The sequence below is a fragment of the Micropterus salmoides genome, unplaced genomic scaffold (genome assembly GCF_014851395.1).
Source record: "Micropterus salmoides isolate LMB-PRFRI ecotype aquatic unplaced genomic scaffold, ASM1485139v1 Ms_hic_scaffold_4, whole genome shotgun sequence".
Classification (NCBI taxonomy): Eukaryota; Metazoa; Chordata; class Actinopteri; order Centrarchiformes; family Centrarchidae; genus Micropterus; species Micropterus salmoides.
Window position 1 is genome coordinate 24,540,571 of NW_024043372.1, and position 27,191 is coordinate 24,567,761.

At 39.5% G+C, this 27,191-nt stretch overlaps 2 protein-coding genes across 2 annotated transcripts; both read left to right on the plus strand.

Moving 5' to 3' along the window:
- Positions 1-1,134: 1,134 nt before the first annotated feature.
- Positions 1,135-11,880, plus strand: LOC119885438 (E3 ubiquitin-protein ligase MARCHF9-like). Its single transcript, XM_038695484.1, has 4 exons — positions 1,135-3,757; positions 6,646-6,801; positions 9,303-9,495; positions 11,458-11,880. The coding sequence occupies exons 1-4, from the start codon at positions 3,413-3,415 to the stop codon at positions 11,775-11,777; spliced, it is 1,014 nt and encodes a 337-aa protein (XP_038551412.1). The 5' UTR covers positions 1,135-3,412; the 3' UTR covers positions 11,778-11,880.
- A 5,681-nt stretch (positions 11,881-17,561) lies between these two features.
- Positions 17,562-24,224, plus strand: mettl1 (methyltransferase like 1). The gene is made up of 6 exons (XM_038697241.1): positions 17,562-17,787; positions 18,162-18,289; positions 18,389-18,573; positions 21,301-21,414; positions 22,969-23,070; positions 23,371-24,224. The coding sequence occupies exons 1-6, from the start codon at positions 17,708-17,710 to the stop codon at positions 23,485-23,487; spliced, it is 726 nt and encodes a 241-aa protein (XP_038553169.1). The 5' UTR covers positions 17,562-17,707; the 3' UTR covers positions 23,488-24,224.
- Positions 24,225-27,191: the final 2,967 nt, after the last annotated feature.

Below are 27,191 nucleotides of genomic sequence, written 5' to 3' on the forward strand. Positions count from 1 at the left end.
GCTTAGACAGCAAGTGATCACAGACAAACCTAAATGGTGGACTTGTCTATTAATAAAATCCTCGTTGGTCAGTTACAGTTTATGAGTCCTGGTGTTCATTCACAACTGATCCATTTTGGGTAAAATCTTTGAGTGCTTTTACAGTCTTTTTTCAAAACCAAACCTGCATGTGCTGCATGCAGGAGGGGAAGGATGTAGACGTTGTCAGTATCTGCACTTGTGGCCAGAAAATGGGGAAGTAGTAGTGCAGTGACAGTGGCATGCAGACTGACTCAGTGGCTGTGACAGAAGTCTAAAACAAGGTATTGCTTCTCTATAAATGTTGTCTAAAAAGTTGCTCCCGGGCTTTCTGCCCCACCAGGAGTACGGCTGAGGAAACTCAGGTACTTGGTTATGAATGACAGATTTCCGACACTTTTTAACAGCCACATTTTGTTCTGTCATAGTAAAAAAGTGAAGGTGTCACATTAACGGTGGCTTAGTTCTATTCCAGTGTCCCAGTAAGTCAGGACGGTGTGACGGAGAGCGAGCATAAACAATACCAGCACCCTGAAACTGAAGCAGCGGAATGGAATTCAGCTATCATTAACTTTTATTATATTCACCTGCGCTATAACTGCAGAGACATGTCAGAAGGTCTTCTGTGAAAAGGGCTTTTTGCAGCAAAGCTTGTTTATGTTTTCATAAAGAAGTTTTGTTTTTTGAGGGCTCATGTGAAAAAAAAAAGAGAATATACAATAATGATAACAGTAAGAAGAAGAAGAAGGTAAGTCTTCTGTTTTTAGTCTTTTCACAGAGCAGACAAGACTCAAAATTTCGACTCAGGTGATCTGTGTCTAGGTCAACAAGTGCAAGTCGCATAACTACATTTCTGATATAAATGTATGCATAAAAAATGACAGTATGGTTAACATGTTTGTTTACATCCTCTTCAAACTGATGATATCTTTAAGAGACTTCACTGCATCAGCTCACCTGGGATGTAAAACTGCCTCTGGCTCAGAGATAGTGTTAACCACAACCTGCTGACAGGCTCAAAACCTCCTTTATCACATAGAGGATTGTACATCGTACCACCACAGTCCTGTTCAGTATTCACACTCGCTCTGATAATCATTGGCACAAATCTTACAATCTGCATTGAGTTTCCTGCAGCACTGCTGGTCTCACATATGATTATCAGTAAAAGTCTGTAGCTGGGATCTCTCCTTACTACACTGCATATCCTCCGATCCCAGACATGTGTTGCCAACTGGATACTTCAAATGGGACATGCTGTCTTCCACTGCTGCTTACGAGTATTTGTTACCTCCAGGCTGTACTATTTTAATGAGAGTACTTATATTACTGTAAGAGAGGTTAACACACGTCATCGTCCCTCTGTTGTTTAGAAGTGTCTGCACTGGACACCAAACAGTTTTTTATCTGTCAAGATCTCACACCGATAGCTTTTAACACTTGAATTTGAATCTGTTTACCCTGTTTTTATTTAAAAGAACCTGAAAATGGTGTGTGTATATTATTACTATCACCGTGCCCAGTGTACCTTAAACACAAATGAAGACCACTTAGATCTGTGAATCACCCTATCAGAGCAATATTCGCTGAGTTATTTTGGAGAAATTCTTGAGAAACTAGTCAGAAAGACTGGAAAATTTTCTCCAATCGTTTAACAAGTTACTTGGAATTACCACAAAGCTTCCTAAGAGTCCTCAAGCACGTGGATGGAAGATGGAAGATGGGGGAGCTGAATCAGAAGTCCATGATTTAAGCTTACTGTAAATGTGTAAACACAGCTCCAGCCTATTGTGATTTTTCTTTTAAACAGCTGATGTTTAGTTCATAATGCTTATATTTTTAGCCGAGTAAAATTCATCACACAACTACACTGCTCCTCTTTGTGATGGTGGAACAGGAGCCTGTTTATTTTATAACACAGTAGACCATCTCTCCTCAAACAACTATGTGGCCCATAATGCTGTGATTCTGTGAATATTGAGTTTATTGTAGGCGAATGTAGTGGTATCTTTGTCCTGTTTATTACAGTCTTGAGACACTATGCATGAGATGGAACACACACACACACACACACCGTTTCTACACTGCTACAACTGTTTTCCTTTTCTCCGTCATCCGATGGATCTCGATCAGCACGTGGCCATCACGTCACACGAGTATCAGCACCTTGGACAGCAGCTTGTGTCAGTGCGCTGTGGATGGAGCTCGTCTCTCTTCTCAGCTGCACGGAGGGAGGACGTTTTTTTTAATATTGTAACTGCACAGGTAAAGAAGTTTGTGCTTTTGAGCCTGAAAACCAACTGAAAATCAAGTTTTAGCATCCTGGAGATCCTGGACCCATCGCTGCAGCCTGCCACGTGAATGGGGCATTTTATTGTCCCACTGATTCATAAGGGCGTTGATTTAAATCGGTGAAGATGCTGCTGATGATGCTGCTGCTGCTGCTGATGTGTTTTTAACAACCCGGAAGGGACAGCTGTTGTCGGCACCCTCTCTGTGTTTGTGCAGGAATCCGTGTCTACCCCCTCTCCACTCTTCCTTATGTGTGGCGCAGAGATGGTTGGTGTCGTGAAATACTTTTTTCTTATTATTGTTCACCAGATTTGATCTCTTTCGTATCCATCTCTAACGTGAAACGCTGCCGGATTGTAACTTTATAAATGGGTTACCGGACCTGCTTAAAGGGAGGAAGGTGCGTGACGAAACAGACGGATGCCACTGAAAGACAACAAAGAGTACACGCTTGTCACCTCGTGTAATTTCACCTCCCATGTAGATAGCCTAAATGTGAAACTCAAATACAAATCGGCTTTAACTTGTTGTAAATAGGATTTAATATCACCCCCCTCCCCCCTCAGACACCATCGCTGCTCATCTGCCTCTAGAAGAATAGGCACCAACATTTTGTTGGACAGCTCCTGCTTGTTTGAAACACCAAGAGGACCAGTTTGAACCTCGGGATCCTCAAAAACAACCGGACTGAAAATGTAGCCATGAGATGATGCTGCTGCATCCCTCTGACTTTAATGCTGGTGCTTCACAGTTCGTTGCTTTCAGCCTCCATTGAATCCCGACAGAAAACGCCTCTATCCATGAAAAATAATCCTTCCCTATTGGCTGGATTGCGGTGCACATGCTATAACAACAGGATATGCAGAGAGCTATGGGCTGATCTAATAGCCTATCATGTTTCCCGCATGCTTTTTTGACCGAGATCTGTATTTTACTTAATAGGATGTGAACTACATGAATCAAGTGGTTCAGAAGCCATAATAATAGCCTGATCATAATAATAATATTCATGCTAATAATTTTTGATGGACCTGCCACAGTCAAGCTGAAGGCTGTGTTGTTTCACAGAGCACGTGTGCCTGTGTAGTAAAGCTGCTGAAGAATGTTTAAGTATCGCATCCGAATGTTTTTCAGTGAACTCAAAGTGTTGCTACTGATGCGCTCTGGATCAAGCAGGAGGACTGATACAGGCACAGACCCGGGCTCGCAGACCAGGATGCGAGGGTTCGCTATAGGGGGCTGTGGCTGGCCGCCGTTGAACTGCTCTCACCGGGACGATGAGGAGGAATATTACGGCTCTGACCCACGGCCACGCAGCCTGGCATTTGAGGATGATGAAGGAGCCAAACCCCAGGGAGGGAGCCTGGACGCCTCTTCCCTCCCGAGTCTCTCGGAAAGCGGGATGCGATCACCGCAGTGCCGGATCTGCTTCCAGGGGCCGGAGAAGGTATAGTTAAATAACAGAGGTAGTCCTGTGGGTTACTGCGCGTTAACAAGGGGGTCTACTCAGTAGGACACATGGTGGTCCAAGTGAGATTCCTAGAGCAGCACAGGTGCTCGCTGGATGATGGGGCCTCAAACCACGTGGCGCTCAGGTGAAGGAAATCTGTTCAGGCAGGTCACCACCTGAGACCATGTTCACTATTCACCATACTGCTTCTACTAAAATATGTGAATGTGAAATTTAATTTGAATGTCTTGGGAAAACAAAACCAGCGGGGAAAGCTCAAAAAAAAGCACAAGACATTCAGATCCAAATAGTTGTTGAGAAGTTTACGCATTTAAGAATATTTTGCACAATATTTGCTAATTATATCTACTAATAAAGTCTGGATGCCAAACCGTTTAGAGTTTAGAACTATTTTTTCAGCATTAAAGAGATATTTAAATTTAGTGTTGCAAGTGGGGAACTTGCAAGAGACAAATCTGACAAAGAATTGTCCAAATTGAAGCAGCTGAAGCTGATAAATCTAAGTCTCTAGTATTGGTCAAGCTCTAAAAACACTGGATCCTACATTTGCCATTGCCTAATGCAACTCAGCTGCATGTCAATGTCCACGTCTTTGTCTATGTCAGTTTGGAGCGCATGTGTTCTGTTATAAATGTGTAGTCTGAGATAACCCTGATGACATCATTATGACGTCATCAGGGTTCTTTTCTAAGATTTGACAAAGCTCATCACAGAAGAAGGGCGGAAGTAGTCTTCATAATGAATAAACTGATATTTGTGTTTAAAATCAGTGGAGTAGCCCTCTAGTTGCCGTTTTAAATTCTCATGATGAATATTATGAGTCATTATACATCGATTCCAAACTGTTATCTGCATCTGTAAGTGTGCATCAAGTCTGCTCAGACGCAAAGTCAAAATCCAGACTTTGAAAAGAAGGATTCAATCTATCACCAGTGATCTGAAAATAGCAGTGGGCAGACGAAGGGCATCAGTTAAGAATAGACTGGAGAGAAGCAGGAGGAGCTTTGTATTTACTGTGTGAACCAGTGAAGTCCTCGTAGTACTAGATTCACTAGTGACTGTGGCTCAGGAGATAGAGTGGGTTGCCCCGTTAATTGGAAGGTCGGCGGTTCAATCCCCGGCTCCTCCAGGCTGCATGTCAAAGTGTCCTTGGGCAAGATACTGAACCCTGAATTGCCTACATAAGATACATTTATACTCATCATTATTCTGAGGGATTTGAGCAAGGCAGGTGATATGAATTCAAGAACTTGCAGGGGGACTCTTCAGTAGCAACCATTAATACAGGGATCAAACCGCTGATCACTCCTTTAGGCTACAGAAAGGTCAAACAAAGCTTAAATGTCGCCTATACGCATGCTAAGAGGGGAAGCACAGAACCTGTAAAGTTGGAATGTTTCTCAAATGTTTTTAAAAAATGTTTTTCAAGCGTTTACGTCTTTCTTGTCCAAGACGTGGAGGTCTGGGTGCATCAAATCCAGTGGATGAAATCAACCTTGAAGAGACATTCTTTGCTAGAAGTCTCAGAAAGTTTTCGTTTCCCCTCCAGATAACCAATTAATTAAAGACCTAGCACATCACCTAGAGTGAGACAGAAAATAAAGTGAGATGTGTGAGAGCCTTGTCAGTCCAAGGGCCTTAGGGAGCCTCGAACTGACAACAAAAAAACCTGAGCCAGATGTCCTGTGATTTCTTTTGAGGCTGCTATAAAGTGACACGAGAGAAGCAAATTTTATCCAGAGGTGTTGAGCAGCAGGCAGACAAATGTATCAAAATACGGTACCCTCTCCCTTGTAATGTTTTAAATGTCTGCAGCTCAAGATATATAAAGACATGTGTATCTAGTGCTTAGATGAAATACACTGAACATATAAACCACTGAAATGCTGAACACATGACTAAATATTCATGATGAATATATGATGCTTGAAACATCTTGGTAATATTGAGGTGCACTTTCCTTTATCCCCTAATTAGTCATAATTAAATAGGGATCAACTGCTGAAAGCTTTTCTGCCTGCATCGGCTCCAGTTATTTCTGCAAGTGTGTCATGTTGAGCTGATCATTGCTCCAAAAAGCTCACCCTAAATGTTCATCTGGCAAGCAATCTGCAATCAGATTAATTATTTTTTGTTTGTTTTTTGAGAAACTCCTTCAAGACATCTTATAATTGTGAACAAACTTCTCCATTGCTGACATGAAGGAACCACAACTGTTAGGGAGACGGTGCACGACAAGCCGGTAATATCTAAGATGGTTCTGAAAAGAGAAGCTGGAGATACAGGATCCTACCTCCCTGTGCACTGACGGAGACAATAACACATGATTTATGAGTGAATATTTAAAGGGTGATTGGTTCTTTTGTTCATGAGTTTCATATTACTGCACCACAAGCTACTTTTAAAGTTAATATGATCACATCCTCGTGACTGGAACTAGTTGCATAAGATGCTAAACCTTCATTCTGTTATCCTCCTTTAATAACTCATTATTGTAAAGGTAAAATAAAATAAATTGATGTCACACAATCTCTGGTAAAAAAAAAAAAGTGCAGCTCTGGTTTGTTTCCAATGAACTCAAAAATATTTGCATACATACATATTGATTGTATCTGTTGGTGCTTGCTCCAAGCTATTATCTATGTTGTTTAATCCTTTGCCAACTTCATGACAGAAACAATAGCGAATACATTTCCCCTCTCACTGTAACACTGTACCTTCAGTAGATAAAATGTGACAGTAACATTGTCAGGCCTGCGGATTTCCAGGTTGGGCTATTCATCATAAATATCTTTATCTTTACCTTGTAACAGGCAGATTCAAGAACCTGTGTGTCTCATGCAGCTGCTTCTTGTGTCCTGCAGGGGGAGTTGTTGAGCCCGTGTCGCTGTGCTGGCTCTGTGCGCTGTACTCACCAGTCCTGCCTTATCCGCTGGATCAGTGAGAGAGGCTCCTGGAGCTGTGAGCTCTGTTACTTCAAGTACCAGGTCCTGGCCATCAGCACCAAAAACCCACTGCAGGTACAGAGTCGCTTTCTCTTTCTCTCTCTCTCCCTCTCTCTCTCTCCTTCGTTAATGTTCCCTGGAAAACAAACATTTAAAGGAGCTATATGAATAAAATCCATGACAGACTGCCAGGGTATATGGCAGAAAGCCATGCACACATTTATGTTGCCGGGTGCGAAAAGCATAATAATCACATTAGCAGCCATTGATATTGAGGTGAATGTAATGGCATACAGTAGAGGCCATGCAGTGTTTACATTACCACCACTACATAAGCATTTTGGACGGATTTTTGTCTAATCAGCATTCACTGATTCCCAACAAGAAGCTCATTAGCTTCACATTGCTGTTGACAGATAAAGAGCGAGCAGCCTCCATTTTCATAGAGCTATTTATTCAGTTTTTTTTTTAATGGAGAAATGACATGGAGATGCCAAGAACACATATGAGACACTGCACATTTCAAAGAGTTGGCACATGATTTAACCGAAGTGTGTGGCACATAGACGGTAGACGAACAGACAGTATCGCCAAACGATTTCTGCCCCTGAATGCTGCATAAGAGATTATCAGACAATCCCTGCATCTCTGAATGAACATTATGGATAGAATATTTTTGGAGAACTGGCATAGTGTTTGTGAAATGGCTGACTTAATTCATTTAGGAATTCTCTAATTTATCCATCCATCCATCCATCGTCAACCGCTTATCCTGTGTACAGGGGAATCTCTAATTTACTTTAGGGCTTTTACATACATAATATAAAAATATATATAAAGTAAATTCATTCTCTAATTTACTATATTTAAAAAATAATATTATGTATGTAAAATCCCTTTTTTATACAGTCTATGGTGATAGCCTGAGCAGCAGAGGCTCAGAAATGCTCTTTAGTGACTGCACGTAGTAAGTGAATGACAAAGCACCGTAGTCAATTTGAAGGTGTAGCTTGACACTCCCCGCAACCCTGTACGCAGGATAAGCGGTTGACGATGGATGGATGGATGGATGGATGAATGGATGGATGGCTGGATGGCTTCACACTCGGAAACCCAGAGTTAATTGACTCTTCGCCAAGCCCCTTAGTTACTGTTGCTAATGGTGCATTCAGACTAAAAGCGAAGCGAGCGTTTGGGACGGTGAGGTTACGTACAAAGTCAATGCAAAGACGCGTAGAGCAACGATTTCCTGCCGGGCGGCGCGAAGCAACGCGAAGGGGGCGGGGCCCGCGACGGGAAGGAATTCGCGTGACTTGAATATTTTCAACTCATGTGAGAAAGTCGCATGACGGTGAGTCGCGATAGCCTGTCAGTGTTGAGATTGTCCGTACCTACGACAAACTGTCGGCGCTGCCACTGTCTATTACTGCACTCCCAGGATAAATATTGTCAAATTAGTTGCAAAAAGCGATCTCAGAAAGAAGCAGACAGTTTTGCAGTTGCATTATATATTTGAAGGTTGTATTCAGGCTGTCAAACTGACTCAAAGGGACGTGAAAAAAATGAAAGATAGAAGCTAAAGCCTACTGATCAGTGAACCACTGCATCCCCCGACGATTGAAACAAAAGACAACGATATTAAGGATCAACACTATTCCTGTACAGCTGGGTAGGCCTCAATCATTAAAAAGCAGATGAGTGGGCTTTATTACGTTACATTCAGTAGGAAGTTACCTAGCGTTAGCTAACTAACATTACATTAGGAAGATCCACAGTCGAAATCTTTTTTGCCCAAAATTGTCTGGATTTATTCGCCCGATGCCAGCTGGGATTGGCTGCAGCCCCCCGCAGAATAAGGATGGATGGATTTTCTGGATTTATTTTAAGTTTTGGAAAAAGAATAAATCGTACTTTCAACCTCTCTGGGTAGTGACTGTAACTATTACAAGTGCCCCAGGAACGATGTTTGACCCTATCTTAGAAAAATATAGCCAAAAAAAGCTGGGAAATTACTCACTCTTTTTACATTGGAGTCAATGGAGCGCATGCATGAAAGTGTCCAACTTCAGTTAGAGCGAGTCCTATACTGTGCTGTGATTGGCCAGCTGTGTATTCGGGGCGTGGCTTAGCAAAGGGTCAACTGGGACAAGAAAGCATTTGGCTCACAGAAGTCAGTCAGCAGTAATCTTAACATACACTGTCAAATACTGGAAGTAGGGGCACCTGAGCTGACTCACCACACTAAAGAGCTAGCTGGCAAACAGACTATCTGTCCTCTACATCAACAATCAACCTTGATGGTAAAGTCAGGGAAACTTCAGTTGTCTTATATATACATGTTAATACTGAATCTTCACAGCAAGCATTCTCAAAACTAACAAAACTAGACGAGGGGGCGACAAGATCACCTGATTTGGACAGTGAATCAACTTAATTACTTTATTTTACTCAACATCTTTCTTTGTAAGTGGTATATTGACACAGTCTCAATCATCTCAACAAGCTGCATGAACAGTAGGCTACTTTACATCAGTGCAGGATTTTAGTCCATTTTTGTGTCTCTCTGTCTTTTCTAGTGGCAGGCCATTTCCCTGACTGTGATTGAGAAGGTGCAGATTGCGGCCATTATCCTCGGCTCCTTGTTCCTCATTGCCAGTATCTCCTGGTTGGTGTGGTCCTCTCTCAGCCCCTCAGCCAAATGGCAGCGGCAGGACCTTCTCTTTCAGATATGCTACGGCATGTATGGCTTCATGGACGTAGTTTGTATAGGTAAGACTCGGATAGTGGAGCTGCCACGTTGTGTTATTTTCGCAGACATGGTTGTTTGGAATATAAACGAGTTTGACTGTCATTTTATTAGATTTAGGAGCAATGCTTTATTTTACGTGTTTAATTTCCTAATTTCACAGAAAGAACAATGTAATTTGGCATTATTTATCAGCAAGACAGAGACAGCATTTAATGGTATACTTATGGTGCACCATATACTTATGGTTCGCTTTATTAATTCCAGTAAATTGCTGTCTAGAGAGTATTTAGGTCAGTGCACAACATGTCAGTTGAGGATGCAAAAGTGGGCAATTTGTCTACAAGCAAGCATAGATATATAAATAATAACATTTCCAATGATGAATGAATAACGAATGAATATTAACTTGGGTTTAAATAAAGCATTTCTTTCAAGGGCACTCCTCTTTCCCCAATCATTAGTACCAAATTACATACTTTCCAGGAAGCTATTTAGGTAAGTAAATAGTGACTCGTAAATAAAGCGTTTACCAATTTGGCTTTTAAGTAAGTCTTTTACATACAGTACCTTATTACCAAGAATCTGCAGCCATGCTATCTGCTCTGTGAGGCTGTACTGACTGAAGGCACATCAGTGATTTGAGCTGAATGTTAACTTCAGCATGCTAACCATGACCATGCTAACATGCTGGCGTTATGTTCAACTGATAATATTGGGTAATCCCAGCCTATTCAGTCCCCCATAGTTGGTATTTGTGTTGTCGGCAGAGAATGACCACCAGGACCTCAGCTGCAGTTTCCTGTGTTTCTCCTTTCAGTTCAACAAAATCAAGCGGTTTTATTTCAACAGATTTGCTGCCATCATATATGTTACAATATCTGACTACTACTGGCAGCAGCTTTAGGCTACATGTCCACAATTAGACGCCATTCAACCTGTTCTAGACCCTGTTTTACCAAAGTAGTTAAATTGTGCTAACACGTTCCTCTCTATGGTGTCACAGCACACGTAAACTTTGGCTCATAAAGCCTCCGTGTCAGTTGTGCTGTGCAGACCGTGGATCTGTAACTATGAGTGTGTCACATAGTGTGGCACTCAAAGACAAGCTCCCTGCACAGCTTAATCTTATTCTTCTTGGGGATGCTGTACCTTCTTGAAAAATGTGGTGACAGAGGGCACACGAGCATGGGCAATCAGAGAGGATTTATGCTTTTTTGTCTCTTAATGTTCTACCGCTGCTGTTTTTTCCCCGCTGCCAATTTAAAAAGAGGAATTACAAAGGGTGCGGTGAACCATTGTTTCATCTTATGAATGTATAAATGAAAATTCTCTCATCATGTTCCCATTTCATGGGAAGAGCCATTGTGCCTCCTCTGTCTGCTCTTCTCCACTCTCCTTGTGTCACTATTCTCTTAAAGACTGGAGAGGAAGGAGAAGAGGGTGACAAAGGTAAAGTGAAGGAAGACAAGTGTAGAAAACGACTGATCACCCTAACATGTTAGTTTAGTGTGTTAGCATGCTAACATTTGCAAGTAATCAGCACTAAACAGGAAGTACTGCTGAGGCTAATGGGGATGTCATTATTTTGCAGGGTATTTGGTCAGACCAACACTGCCATCAGTAGAGCCGTGCTGCTAGCATGGCTGAAAATACCTTATTAATCTTACTTGCTATCATTAATATTATCTCTCTATTGGAGACAGTTTATACAATACATACTTCTTAATTTGATAATGCATCCATGTGCATATTTGTTTATTCTAAACGCGCTCACATAAATAAAATAACACATTTGTATTACATGAGTATATTTGTTACATTCTTTTGAATAGATTTTCATCAACATATGTTTCTCACCAAACATCAGTCCAAAATGCCCACAAACAAGTTCAGTATTTTTGAGAACAACAAACAACTGTTTGTCTATATGTAATCCTGTTAACTGCCACTGACCTCCCCCACCTTTTGTCCTTTATGTCTAGGCCTTATAATCCATGAAGGGTCGTCTGTTTACCGGATCTTTAAGCGCTGGCAGGCAGTGAACCAGCAGTGGAAAGTGCTGAATTATGAGAAAGCGAAGGACTTAGGTGACCCCATCAGTTCCAGCAGTAAAGGCGCTGGTCGTGTTGAGAGGAACTCTTCTCACACTGTGACAGACAGCGGCCGGGGGGCGAGTCGACACGTCAGGACTATTCTCAACCACCACTGTGGCTATACAATTTTGCACATCCTCAGCCAGTTAAGACCCAACAACCTGCACCGTACCAACCAAGAGGTGGTCATGAGGGTGACGACTGTATGAGGCTGGGTTATAAAAGTGCTCCGCTGTTTGAAGAGGAGAAGTGTTGATTAGGATTTAATAAAATATTAATACATTTAATAAAAATCCTAACCTGCCACATTAACACTGCTGTTAACTTCTAGTCTCATATTTTGCTTGCAGATTCTCTTTCCACTGAGGTCAAAGTGGAAAACGAGAAATATTTCTCAGATTTGCGCAAAGAGGGGACATTGCAGTTTTATCTAAGACACAGACTGTGAAAACTTGGCAAATAAGGGGAAAAAATACACATTTTGAAAAGCAGAAAGCTTTGATTCTTTAAGCTATTAAATATTTTTACCACCATGTTACAAAATGTCATTCAACAACTGTTTGGTTGTTGTTTTTTTGCTGAGAAAAATAAAACGACTGTTTTGGATTTGACTCTATCATAGAGCGTTTGATGGTGAAAAGGATTGTGCTTCTACTCATGTGACCGCCATACCAACCCAAGCCCCCCTAATTTATTCAACATATTCCTGAGGGTCCGCCATGATCGGCTAGATTTCCACTTGAAGCAGCATTGTTGAATCAGACATTAAAAGGCCCGATAAAACTTTGAGACATGACACAAATGCTTAAAATACACAAGTTCAATTCATGTTTTGTAATAAAGACTGTCGATTTCAAAAGAAAACTTTCTATTTTGTTTTGTCTTGTTTTTAGGCAACAAGACAAATGTGACACTCTTGATATATCCGGAGTGGATTTTTCCTGTTGGGATTACACAAATCTCACTAAATAAATAAATAAATAAATGAATGGACAAATATAAGTTAAAAAAATACAATAAATAATTTCCAAAAACAATGTTACCTGGTCAAACAGCTGACAGATATTTGTTTAAAATTTAATTCTGTATTATTCAAATTTCCTCTACTCAGATATCATTACGATACTGCACTTCACAGCATTCCCTGTATACCTGTTTAAATTTGTATTATGAAATGCCATGATGAATATTGTTTTTGCATTTTAATTTAAATCTATACCTTCAGTTGAACCTTACTCATCTTATTTTAATATGATCATCATTACTAAGGATTAAAAATGAAGGTACTGATCACAAATGAACTTCAATGTAAAGCAAAGGGGGATATTTTATGTTTAGCAAAAGGAATTAAGGAGAAGTACGTTTTCAAATAAAAATATTAATGTTATTCTACTGTTGCTTTGCTTTCATTTGTCTACAGTTGATCAGCACCCAGTTCTCGCAGGCAAAATCAAATATCACACATGCTGGGCCTAAATATCCAAAGAACTTTGCCCCCCCTCTCAAAACTGAGGTTAAAGAGATACATCTCAGTTTGCAGCAGAGAGTCTTCTGTGCATCTGTTTCATAAACAAGTCCCTCATAAAGCCTTACACCAGGAGGGAACTGTAATGTGTCACCATGTTCTCGACAGAGTGACCTGAGTAGGATATTAGAGTTGACTCTGAAGACACCCAGAGGGGATTTGCGGCATTTCATGTAATAGACAACACAGTGAAAATAATCACTGGCTGTGTGGCTGCTTGGACACTAAAAATCATGAGGTGAAGTTTTATCCTGCAGAGAGCAAAACAGCTTGACTGTAAGTTAGGATCCTGCCGGGGAAATGACTCACATTTCAGGACAAGAGCAGATAGAGTAGATAGAGATAGAGTGGCTTCAGGAAGTATTCATTTTGCTATATTCCCATAACTCTGTAGTCTTGATATTTAACTGAGGCTGAGCTACACTTTCCACTGGAATTATCTTATTTTGTCAACAGCAGCATGGGGGTTGGGGTTGATATACTCTCCCATTATGTTTATCCCATATGCTATAGTGTACTTTTATTGTTGATTCTTCAAGATAGATACTTCTATTTGTCAACAAACCTGGCAACCATTAGTGATGTGTGTTATACAACTAGGATAGTTATTCTTGACATATCCCACTTTTTAACCATCTATATGACAGAGTAGTTCAAATGTATTGCAGTTAAAGTATCTTGCATATTTATTTCCTGCAATAAATAATAAAGTAACACTAGCAGTGACCAGCAGAAGTGGTAAATGAGGCGGCTTTCGAAAAGAAACCGAGCGGCTTAAAGATATTGGAACTAAAGAGCTAATGTCAAGAGAGTGGGAAAGGACATCTGGCAGGCAAAGGGACTGCAGTGGGTTGAGGAAGTAAAACCAGACAGAGTGGTGTATTGTGTTGATTCTGTCGCAGCCCTTTATAGTATTCAAAATATGAAATCTAATAGAGAAGATTTAGAAATCCATCAAAGTTTATTTATATAACAGAGACATCAGATAGATGTGAGATTCTGCTGGGTACTTGCCCATAAAAGGGTATAAAAGGGAATAAGGAAGCAGAGAAAATAGCTAAAAAATCAACCAGGACTAATGATGTCATAAATTTACCCTTGGAAAAGGAGAAGCTAAGTTGATAATCAAAAAAGGAATTATAAAGAAATGGCAGGACAGGAGGATGTGGATAAAAGTGGAAGGAAATATTACAGTTTGCAAAATCTATTAATGCTCAGGGTGTGACTAGAAGGAACAGAACAGAGGAGAACTTTTATCCAGACTAAGGTTTGATCATACAGCGTTGAATAAAACATTGTTTTTAATGGGCAAAAGTCAAACAGATGAATGTTTAGAATATAGGTCCAAGGAAAGTGCAGAACATGTACTGTTTACACTGTAGGAAATAAAGTGATGAGAGGATGAGGCTAAATCAAAAGATAAGTCAGGCAGGAAGGAAGTGGAACCTTGAAGGTTTATTAGGCACAACAAGAGATGGGGTAAAGGATACACAGAAAGCTGTTGTACAATTTCTGAAAAATATAGAGATATATAATAGGATTTAATGTTTGTTTGTTTGTTTTCGTTTTTGTGTTGTTTTATTATTTTGATGATATAAAGGAGTCCCAACGAACATACAATGGTGTGAAACAGTGTTTCCCCCCTTCCTGATTTCTTTGTCACACTGACATGTTTCAGATCATCAAACAAGTTGAAATATTAGACAAAGATAAAACAAGTAAACACAAAATGCACTTTTTAAATTAAGGTTTTTATTATTAAGGGGGGAAATCAATCCAAACCTACATGGCCCTATCACATCTTTGGAAAAATGAGTTCAATTTCACACCAACAAGTCCACATCTGAATGGCTTAAGAAAAACAAAAGGAAGAATTTGGAGTGGCCTAGTCAAAGTCCTGACCTGAATCCGATTGAGATGTTCTGACATGACCTTAAAAAAGCGGTGAAGGCTCGAAAACCCTCCAACGTGGCTGAATTACAACAATTATGCAAAGGCGAGTGGGCCAAAATTCCTCCACAGTGCTGTAAAAGACTCATTGCGAGTTATCGCATATGCTTGATTGCAGTTGTTGCTGCTAAAGGTGGCCCGACCAGTTATTAGGTTTAGGGGGCAATCACTTTTTCACACAGGGCCATGTAGGTTTGGATTTTTTTGCAGAAGACCTCACCAAAGAAGACAGAGAGGCACTGAGGGCTGTATGGCCGAAAGTTGAACAACGCATGGGGTTATCGTCTCAATTCCAAAACCTGGGAAAGATCCCAGAATTATAACTTATATCTTCGCTTCTCGTCTTCAAACAGGGATTTCGGATCTTACTGCAGATACACAGTCAGGTTTTTTAAAAGGAAGGTCAATCCATAATAATATAAGATTGCTAATGGACATCATTGAGTATAGAAGCCAAATAGAGGATGATGGTTTCCTTCTCTTTCTAGACAGAAATGCTAGCAATCTATATTAAAAACTGTAATGATATGAAAAAACTTAATGTACTTGGCACAGACATAATAAGCCAACTAGCAGATGACTCAACAATATTCTTAAAAGATAGATACCAAATTTCAACAACTATTGCCAAAATTCAAAAATTCTCCAAAGCCTCAGGCCTAACATTAAACTTGTGAAAAAGTGTGAATTGCTGGACACGACACTTCACAGAAAGACATCTGTGATATCCCTATTGAATCAGAAATTAAATACCTGGGGATATACCTATCTAAGGACCAAAAACAAAGCCAACTTCTGAATGTAGAAAATAAAATTAAAGAATGCAAGTCAAGACTAAATATATGGCTACAGAGGGACCTATCAATACTAGGTCAAACTTACCTAACTAAGATGTTTATCGAGATGCATTTACCCAGCCTATTCCAATGCCATTCCAAACAAATTGATTAAATCTATCAACCAAATCAACCTAAATTTCATTTGGAGAAACAGACCACATTATATGAAGAAAAGCAGTATGGTTAAAGACACAAAGGATGGAGGACTCAGAGTTATTGATTTTGACTGCCTTAATGGAACCTTAAAAATAAATTGGTTAAAATCTTGGATCAAACACAGCAACTCCTTTTGGTATTGTATTCCAAAGACCATTTTTCAAGAAAGTTGGAGGATTAGAATTTCTTCTTAGAGTGGACTTCAGTGTTTACAAATTACCTATGTCATTGTCAGAGTTTCACAGACAAATACTCTTGTATTGGAAAATGTTATTTGTACATAACTTCTCACCCCACACCTCTGTACTCTGGAACAACAGATAACTGATCTCTGTTCTTTGAAGATTGGTACAGGAGAAATATATGGTCCATAGCCGACTTAATGGATACCAACGGACATTTTTTAAATTATGAACAATTTTGCACCAAACATAATTTCAAACCCTTAAAATCAGACTTTACTAAATTACATAGAGCACTACCCCAAGAATTTGTCTTTCTAACGAGAAACATTTTGGTCCAATACAACCAAAATTGGCCCCACTATCAATTCAAGGGATCTTTGTTCTGGATAGAAAATGCACTAACTACATTATTAGAAATTGTTTTACTGAATACCTTTACCCTGAAAGGTAAAATAAAAATAATATCCTACAAAAATTTGATAAAGATTCAATTACTAAACTAAGAACAATGTATCTAACAGTACCCCCCAAAGTGAAAGAAACACACTTCAAAGTAATGAACAACATTTACCCCTCTAAAGAATTACTGAGACTTCGCTTTGGTATAGATGATGACACATGTACATTTTGTAAAAATTATGTCGAAACTACAGACCATGTGTTTTTCTCATGTAATGTGATACAGGCATTTTGGTGTGTGAAGCAACAGATGTCCTCATTCCCAACCTCTATCTCCAGAGACAACATAACATTTAGATTGATATTGCAAAGCAAGGTTGATGAGCTCTGTACTAATAAAATTGAATGTCTAGCTAAATTTTTCATTCACAAATGTAGAATTGTGAAGTCATCTCCCAAATTAGTTTTTTTTTTTTTTAAATGAATTTAAACTATACATAAAATTCTTAAAAACTCTAAAAGGTCCTAAAGCACAAAAAAATATGATACCCTAAAACACTTCCCAATGGAGGTAAATGGCTGAACAAAGACTGAATTCTCCCCATACGTTATAATTTCTGTTATTTATTTGAATGTTTCTTTTTCCTTTTATAAATCATCCTCATTTTTGTTACTAAGACTACATATTTATTTCTTGTTTGTATGAAGAGCTGCTCCCTCTGGCTATATTTTCTCTGCATCCTATTCTGTAGAAACAGATTCTGTGCACTTACGTTTGTCTGTAAATCTTGACATTTTCAATAAAGAAAAAAAAAACGACTGTAGTTCATTCTACATACTCCGGTACAGTAGGTGGCGGTATGCACCTTTAAAAGTCATGGTTGCAATCTGACATAAAAAAAAAAGAAGAAGGAACGGAGCGACGCTTGGTGATGACGCAAAACCGCCGAGACTCACAGGTGGCGGTGGTAAACTAACTAGAAAGAAGCGTGACTGTCTGGAAGTCGACTTTCAGAAGTGGATACGTGTGTTTTTTGATAATTACGTGAATATTTTCGGGAGTAACGTCTCTGTTTTGATCCAACATGAGTTCGTCAATGCCGCAGAAGCGTTACTACAGACAGCGAGCCCATTCAAACCCGATGGCATACCACACGTTTGATTAGTGAGTGTGTCCATGTGTTTAATACCTGCACTGCACTTTCTGTCACTGCCTGCTAACGCTTAGATTATCAGTCCCAACTGTGCGTTTTATAAGTGTAGAAGTTGACAAGAAAGCGACTCCTCACTTAATCCTGGGCCTGGTGGTGTGTAGCCTGCAAAAAAGTTTTTATTCTTATTTTTATTAGCTTAGGATTTGAGAGATGTGTCTGAGATTTGTTATATATATTATAATATAACGTGGGTGCTCACAATATTGAAAAATGACATTTAGAAATTCAGCAGTACCATCTCTCTCCAGAAACACTATCCCTGTGTCACCGCACACATTTCTTCATTATAAAACAATTGCATTGAAACGCCCTCTTTCCTCCGCAGCCCTGTGTGTCCTGAGGAAATGGACTGGTCCGAGCTGTATCCAGACCTCTTCACTGGCAGCCCCTCTGAGAAGGAGACCTCCCGGGTTGAGTTTGCAGACATTGGATGTGGATATGGGGGGCTTTTAGGTAGTTATGTCCCTGATCCGACCACCTTTGATTGTCAGAGGTCATAGTTCTGCTCTGTATTGACCTCATGTCTCTTTGTGTCTTTACCCTCACTCACAGTGGAGTTATCTCCACTTTTCCCAGACAAGCTCATCCTTGGCCTGGAGATCCGGGTGAAAGTTTCCGATTATGTTCGCGATCGAATCCAGTCACTGCGTGCCTCGGAACCAGGACGATACCAGAACATCGCCTGTATTCGCAGCAATGCGATGAAGTACCTCCCCAACTTCTTTTCTAAAGGACAGGTGGGTTTGCACCTGTGTGGTGACAGAACAGTTGGGAGTGTTGTCTTTCTCCCACTACAGGAAGTTTTGGTCTTGAGAGGTTGCAGGTTTGTCCTCCTGATAAAATAACCAGTCTCTGCTCTTTCCTACATAAACTGTCAGAGTTTCAATTAAGAAATTGACGAAGTAGGCTTTAGATATTTGTTTTCCCTAGCCTGCTGTGTGCATTGGTAGAAGAACTCATTTAATATTACTTGTTGGTAATTGGTTTTTCAACTTTCAATTTTCAAACGTTCCCAAAATTTGATTGAAAAATAATACAATAAATTCCAGCAGAACTCATGTGTTGTTTTTTTACTGAGGTAGTATTGTGGAAAAAAGATGATTTCAAACACAGTTGATATTTTCATTAGTTTCTGTTTGTTGTAATCACAGGAGATTTTCTTTTACTTTTCTGCATTGATCGGCTTCCATCCTTTGTCTCACTCACTTTTTGGTAACAGTAACACCGGCTCCCAGCTCTTTAGCTAAGCCTCACCGTTTCTCTCTTTACTTACAGCATTAATTTGGAGCACCTGCATCATAGGTGTCCGGTTACTGAAAGTGAATCCACGCCTTTCAGCCAATCAGAATTGAGAAGTCTCAGTGAAAACAGACCAGTCCACACGTCTAGATTTGATTTTCTAACCATAAAACTGACTGTATTGGTAGGAAATGACTACAGTGATGGGCAGTTGGTCTGTATTATCACTACAAACATCAAACTTACCTAAATACTACTATAAGTGTAAAAATATAGCAATATTAAAAAACACCTTGATTGCCTTGGATTTAATCAAACCTAAGAAACTGTTTATCGCAGCCTTGATGGATTGTAAATGAACTAACAAATACACTGAAAACACTAGAAACAACAGCAGGTTTGTTGTTTTAAAGTTTAAGGTTGCCTGGAAATTATTTTAAATACAGCATCTCTTAGATTCTGTGCACCCAGTAATGCTTTCATTCATGGTTTCTTCTGGGTGTTAATAACTGCACTGACACCAACGTTGAACCAAAAAATCCTGCCCACTGTTGATTACTTGTATTAACTTTATTTACAGTGTTTCTGTCCTCGGACCTTCACAAGGTTAAATTCATGAATAGAATTGCAACTGCTGGAGTGCCACTCGCCCATCTGCACACCACGTCAGCCTTAATACTAACCAATACCACGTGCACAGTTGAAGCTGTCCTCTGGGGTAGAGTGTGACGTGTGTAGGCAGTGTGCACTTTGTCAGTCTTTTCAATTACATGCTCTTTCCTGAATGGTGGTATTGTTTCACCATGGTATATAGAAAAAATCTCTACAGTGTATATGTGCTAAATACAACTGAAGATTTTTTTGTAAACTGGGTGGACTAACCCTTTATATACTTTATTATATGTAGAAGTAACACGTATATATTAATTGGTTCTGAATTGGAGCTCATTTACAAAATGGCCTGCCGTTCTATAATGGCACATCTGACGTGGCCTGTAATAACCTTATATTATGAACGGGCCCACCAGGGTTAATAAGAATACTCAACCCAAATGTTTCTAGATAAAAAAAAATTACTTTCCACATGTTTAACGAATGGACCGAATTAATTTTTACAGATTGCTCAATAAATCCTGGATTTCACAACAATGGGGTCATTGACTGACACGCAAGACATCAGTGCAAGACGCCATTTATCCATTCCAATTAGCTGCCGTAATCTATGACTTGTTGAAACTCGCATTAGCTTACACAGTGGGCTTAGTGTACCAGGGTTAATTTAGGTACCCAGGAAAAAAAGCTTCACCTCAAATAACCCGAACAAGTGTAAACTAAGAAATGATTACAGGAGAGTAATTGCAAATGGAATACGAATGTTGTAGGTGTGTCATGTAAAAACACACACACATTTATTAGTATTCTATTTCAGGTCATTTTAAATAATATGACAAGGCCTCTTGCCAAGCTGAGATGGCAAATGTTTGAGAGAAGTACTTCCTTCAGCTCGTTCATAAACTGCATCTCTTGGCTCGTATTATGATGATCTTTTTCCATAACTGCAGTTTGCTTTAGTGTTAGCTGTCTCCTTTGCTCATGATTAGAACCAAACTTGTTATCACTACCCAGATTTTCAAAGTGGAGAAAAAAACGACCAACCAGTCTAGTGCTCAAAATCTTATCCCAATCCTTCTCGCATGCATGACGTGGTTCAACTGTTGAAAGTGCATTATTTTAAAGAGCTGAAATACTTTCTTCCTACTTCTTCGTATGTTTTGTAACCCAAAATATACTTTTACATTTTTTCCATCTTCCATCAGCACAAAAGCAGCCCCTGAGGCTGCAGCAGTCCCCAGTGATTATCCCCACATCTTTCTGTCTATAGCTGACATTATTTATTTTAACTAATAAAAAGTAACTGGAATGGTTTTTAATGTATCAGCCAGACTAATATCAACGCAGCCCTCACTTGTACACTTGTCAAAGACAGACATGGGGAACTTTATGGGGAAAAAACTCTACGAGGGAAATTCCAGTTTTGCAATCCACATGAAAACCCCCACAGAATATGATGGGGGCCACATTTAAGTGATGACATTCGTACATTTTAGAACCATCATATCAAAGTCAATAAAAATAGAAAGTTTTATTTTGATCTGTTTTGGGAATGTCTGTGTCAACTTTACTGTTTCAGACTTTTTTTTTTTTTTTGTATGTGTGTCTTTCAGCTCAGTAAGATGTTCTTCCTCTTCCCTGACCCTCACTTTAAGAAGACCAAGCACAAATGGAGGATCATTAGTCCCACATTGTTAGCAGAGTATGCCTACACACTGAGAGTCGGGGTATGTTCATAAGCAACAGATATTTAATCTGCAATAATTGTGACTGTTTATGTAATTTATCAAGGGAAAATTCCAAACATTCGCTGGTTTCCGTACCATGCAGTGGATATGAGGCCGCTGTTTGTTTTCTAAATCACTTTGTTTTTAATTTAAGATGTAAAATTGAGTTTAAATTTGCCTGCTACATGGTTAGATCAGGCAAAATACAGGGGGAAAACTGAGTTTACCATTTACCCCTTGTGGTATATCTCCATTAAAGGATAAGGTATTATTCTATACTTGGTCCTGGTACTTGCGCACACTGTTTGCAGCACTCTGCTGCTGAAGAGTGAACTGAATTAAAATAGGTCACAAAAATGGCTAAAGGATTTCCTAAAAACAGCTGGGCACTGTAGTTTTTAGAAAACATTCATCAAACAGCATTAAGTAGCGCATTTGGTATTTTCACACATTTGGTACACTATCAAGTATTTACGACAGCAGAACGGTGTATGTGGGATCGAAGTTCATCATAATGAAGGAACATGTGACTGTGCAACTGTCTCGCTGTGGTGGATTTAAGTTCAGGTTATATCAGAGGTTTTTAAATATCTGCAACTGAAACCTTTGCCACATCCCAACACAAGAGACATAGACTAATGATAGCAGTGAAAAACCAACTAATAGTTGAACAACAAGTTGCCACTCTGCTTCATTTTATCAATTGATTGCAGTGTGCAGAAATCGTTGAATTCACTGAAATGAAATTGAGCAACCAGTGTGGCCTGCAGCTGGTTGAGTTCTGCACACCCTGCGTCTGCCTGTCAAAGCAACAGTGGGACATAGTGCGAGCGCTGATGGAGGTTGTTTGGAACAATGGAAGGCTTGTGTCAAAATTTGGCTTCCGTTTTTCCCCCTTGAGTGCGCATTGATGCATTCGTGCATGGATATGCTGTGTGTGTGTGTGTGTGTGTGTGTGTGTGTGTGTGTAAGCTCTACAAGGCAGCAGTGGCACTCAGCCATAACTGTTCTGTGGGGTTGGCTGTCGAGAAAATGCTAATTTATAGCGGCACCCTAGTCTATGGTTTATTAGTAAATACCGTTTGTTACTATCAACTTCACATGAAACAGTAAGCTGGTGTGATGAACATGAATCTGTGCAGACAACAGGCACACTCTCCTCCTCATCCTGCCTTCTCTGAAACAAAACACATACGTGCCTACATGCACTGGTGTGGAAATCTGTGCCGTTGCTGAGTTTTCTAAGAAATCCGTGTTCTAGTAACGTTATCTGTCCAGCATCCAAAGTAAACTACAGTGACATAGGTGACTAACCTCTGTGTTGTCTGTAGGTTATTTTTATCTTTTTAGCAAGGACCATTGCTCTCCAGAAGTGATGAAACCTATAACTCTGAGGCTGAAATATTAAACTTTTTTTTTTTTAAAGGAAAAATGTTTTTTATAAATGCCACTGGTTTATTTTATAAGGATCTGTGTTTAGCCATGAGTGAAGCTGTCACTTATTTTCCCCAGTACTGTGTTAAAAACCTCCCTGTGTCTGTCTGGTCATGTCAGGGTTTGGTGTATACCATTACAGATGTGGAGGAAGTACACATCTGGATGGTGAAGCATTTCACTGAACATCCGCTGTTTACACGTGTCCCCGATGAAGAACTGGTACGTTGACGTGCACCTTTGCATCCCTGTGTTTGCAGGTCATGACGACAACATTTGTTGTTCAAACCTTTTCCTTTAAGATGTTGGTAATGTTTACATTAATGAAAGAATAAGAGATGGAATGGTGGGTAAACTGACCTTCAGCTAAGTGTAAGACAAAATAAGTTACGTGTGTGTAAAACAAAAAAACAAACAAAGGAAACTTAACATTACTGAATACAATAATATACACTGTGGTGATGACTGAATAGCGTGACACTGCAGCCTTTAATGTAATTGTGTTCAATTTTGTTTTAACAGGTCAGTGATGTCATTATAAACCGTTTGGGTACCTGTACAGAGGAAGGAAAGAAAGTGCAGAGAAATGGAGGGAAGAATTTCCTCGCAGTTTTCCGAAGGATTGAGGACTCAAACTAAGACCAAACTGCTTGGACGTGCGACAAACTGAAATGTTTTTTATGCTGTCTGCACACGGAGGATAATGCTGCTCGATGGAGCTGGAGGCTGTGGCTTGTTCCCGCAGCAGATGAGCAGTTTCTTTCTGGTATTAATGGACAAACATTTACATCAATACCTGATGGAGGATTTGTGTTTCAGCTTTTTCACTTGATGCATCTCATTCCTCAGCTCACAAGACAGCACAAGGGAAGTAAATCATAAAAGGATCCCTATTCAGACTAGACTTGTGAAGTGTTGCTTTTTTTAAATTAATTTTAATGATGTTCTTTGTGGTTTTTTTGCTAAATTCCAAAGTGCTGTTTTGGATTCCCTGTAAAGCTGTACATTATTTTAGTAAAACAAAAAGCCAGTGTTTGGTTTGGTTCATTGTAGACTATATGTTTTGCATTGCAGTTATTTTGGGGTCTTTCTCACAAAAAAGACAACTGGATTAGTCGGATAACTACACTGAATAAAACCAAGAACTGTTTAATATCAGTCCATATCCTGTTACTCAATTTCAAGGAGTTAAGGTTTTACTGAGCGCAGTTCTCCAGCTATTTAAACCTGCTTGACAAGGAAAGGCCTTAGTGTTGTATCCATTTGAAAAACATTTGAAATTGCAAGAATGATTACTTTGTTGGCTTCATGGTGGTGATTCATAGTATTGACGTCTGAATCTGAATTAGAATAAACTGTGAAGTTTGCCAACGACATCTAGCTTGTTTGCTATGGGTCATCATTGTCTGGTTTAAAAATAAACCTGCATGCTGCATCATGTTCTGCAAGAAAGAATGAATGTGACCGAAACGTTAAAATCTTTTCTTCATTTTTGATGGAGTTGTTAGAAGAACTTGTTTGGCCAACAGCATATGAAACATGTTTAATGCCTGTATGATTGAAGACACTTTTAGATTACCAGTAGCTCTCTCTAATGGAATTTCAATTTAAATGTTGCTCCTACATGTCATATGATATCCAAAAAAGACCCATTATATTATCTTCATCTACTAGACATGTCTGCTAAGGATCTTTGTGAAGTCCAAATGAAAGGAGTCTGCAGCAGAAACAGTGGTTTTCTCTGCTCATTTTATTATTTTAGCTGTATATTACAGGTAGGTATTTTTGTCTGTCTGGAGTTTGGAGACAGGACAGGGCAGGTTTGAAGCCCTTGCTGCTGGAGGGGTTGGTGGTTAAGAACAAGACAGCACATGCCTCAGTGAGAGACACCCAGACAGTGGAAAACTTTAGACGACCGCAGAGAGTAATTGAAGCATTAAAGTCAAACTAATATTAGAAAACATTAACTTTTGAATCCTTTGCTAAGGTTATTGCCAGTCTGGTATAATTCGACCATTTCCAAAACCTTTTTCCCAATCATAAGTGTCCTTTTTATTGACAATATGCTGCACACTGATGCGATTATATTGTGAGAAAACTGATCATGGAACATCTTAGAATATGCAGTAGGATGAAGTATTCAGTACAATACGTACTTATTTACCTATCTGTGAACATATGAACATGTAAAATACATGCCCACTCCCATACAGCAGTATTTGCTCAGTGACGATGCCGAAATGGAGCAGGGTTACAATGACATGGTTAAAGAGTTTAATAGTGAAGTAATGTCTCTCTCTATGGTGATCTTTACCTGTGAAACACGGGCAAAGGCAATAAGTATATTCTTACATAAATAGAGTTTCCTGTTCTTGGATAGCTCAACAAAATGTCAAGGCCATGAGGTGAGAGACGAATTGCTCAATCAACATTGTTGTCATTAAGATATGGAGATGAGTGTTTCCTGTCCAGCACAACTCATAAAATAATAAATGTTGTAACTGAAAGAAAGAAAGCAGCCTTGTGTATTTGCCTCATAGCACATTATCAAGCTTAAGAAAATTACTTTTCTTAAAACGTCAATATGACGTAGATTTCATTTTTGCTAAAGAGATTGTAATGTTGTTCATCATACAGAGGGAAAGAGGTTACTTTTTTCAATCTCATGGCCTTCCATTACAGCTGATCAACCACATCTGCTGAAGAAGGCCATGAGATGTGGCTGAAAGCTTCAAATAATTGAAGTAAGTAAGTTTAAGCTTGTATCAAGTCATGCTTTCATTATTAGTGCCATGTGAAAACAAAGGCATTTGACTCGGCCAAAGTAGGTCTTTATCATTTAACATTTTAGTAACATCAAGTCATCAAACAACAGTTTAATTAAATGCACTGCTGGGGAAGAGACACTTAATGATTAGCATTTGGCAACACTATTAAAGCAATGTGGATGTTGCCTTTGGTTCATACCCCAAGAATGTGATGCATCTGGACATCATAATGTTATTCAGGTCAAAGGACCCCCTGTCGTGTTTACAAAGGCAGCTGTCCACAGTTACAGCATGGGGATGTGTTAAAATGTTAGTCACTGATTTAATTGTCACCTTTCTCCGCCATTGTCATTATTTTAAACAAAGAGCAAATGATTTGACTTCCCGTCAGTACACACAGTCAGAGATGCTCACAAGTCTTTGAGCTAGAGTCCAAGTCAAGTCTCTCGTGGTTATTACGAATGTTGTATCACCTGCTGCGTTCAATCTAGGTTGCTAATAAAACTACTGTTAACCTGTTTTTCATTTACAGAGCACAACCATGTAATGTGCAATGCAATTAATGACAGCTTATTAAATACTGTAAGTCAATAAAACTGTGACGTTGCACAATCAACAATAAATCTGTCTGTTTTTAACTTACAGAGCACAACCATGTAGCCTAATGTACAATGCCTCTACAATTAATGACAGCTTGTAAACTACTGTAAGTCAACGAACCCTGTTGAGTTTCAAACCCAGTGTAAAGTTAACTAAATAATACTGTAAAGTTACATGGTCAACAATAAAGCTGTAACATGTTTTTAACTTACAGAGCACAACCATGTAATGTGCAATGCAGTTAATGACAGCTTATAAACTACTGTAAGTCAACACATCCCCCAGACTCTCAAACCAGTGTAATGTTAGTCTATAACTAAATAAAACTGTAACCTCTTTCCAGCCAACGGCAATAATTAACGTGATGGCAGCCAGCGGGACGTAAATGATTAAGTTAACCAACCACCACAAGTTTGGCAAGTTAACAAACGCTCGTTCATCTTTTCATAACGAACGACAGTCAGAGTTAACCTCCCGTAGCTCGTAGCTGAAGCAGGAAGCAAGCTAACGTTAGATGATCAATGCTGAGCTAAGCATGTTTACTCACCACAGGTTACTAACCTATTTTGCGTTCAGCGCTTCTTTATTTGGGTCTTGTTGTATGAAGTTTTAAAGCCAAAGTTTATGATAAATGGCACCGCAGCTTCCGGTGTTTGTTGTCCTCTCTCACGTGCGGCCGCGCGCAGCAGATGTTACGTAGGCAGGTTATAGGTAACGGAGGGAGGGAATAACGGCAATCTCATCAGACGTTTCCTAAAAAATGAACATTGTCCACGAGTCCCGCGCCTCGAGTCCGAGTCGAGTCTTAAGTCTTTTGAGGACGAGTCTCAAGTCGCGACTTAAGTCGCACTGGAGTCCAAGTCTCTAACTCGAGTCCCCATCTTTGCACACAGTTAAAGCAATATAGTTTGACATTTTGAGAAACGTTTGCCTTCTTACCAAGAATTAGGCGAGAAGATCAATATAATCACTGTA

What these genes read in the sequence shown, in the direction of transcription:
- LOC119885438 (XM_038695484.1), top strand. Translation starts at nt 3,413, where the DNA reads ATGTTTAAGTATCGCATCCGAATGTTTTTCAGTGAACTCAAAGTGTTG. An exon ending in GCTTCCAGGGGCCGGAGAAG is followed by an intron (nt 3,758 to 6,645) that starts GTATAGTTAAAT and finishes TGTGTCCTGCAG; the next exon opens with GGGGAGTTGTTGAGCCCGTG. An exon ending in CATGGACGTAGTTTGTATAG is followed by an intron (nt 9,496 to 11,457) that starts GTAAGACTCGGA and finishes CTTTATGTCTAG; the next exon opens with GCCTTATAATCCATGAAGGG.
- mettl1 (XM_038697241.1), top strand. Translation starts at nt 17,708, where the DNA reads ATGAGTTCGTCAATGCCGCAGAAGCGTTACTACAGACAGCGAGCCCAT. An exon ending in TGGATATGGGGGGCTTTTAG is followed by an intron (nt 18,290 to 18,388) that starts GTAGTTATGTCC and finishes CCTCACTCACAG; the next exon opens with TGGAGTTATCTCCACTTTTC. An exon ending in ACTTCTTTTCTAAAGGACAG is followed by an intron (nt 18,574 to 21,300) that starts GTGGGTTTGCAC and finishes TGTGTCTTTCAG; the next exon opens with CTCAGTAAGATGTTCTTCCT.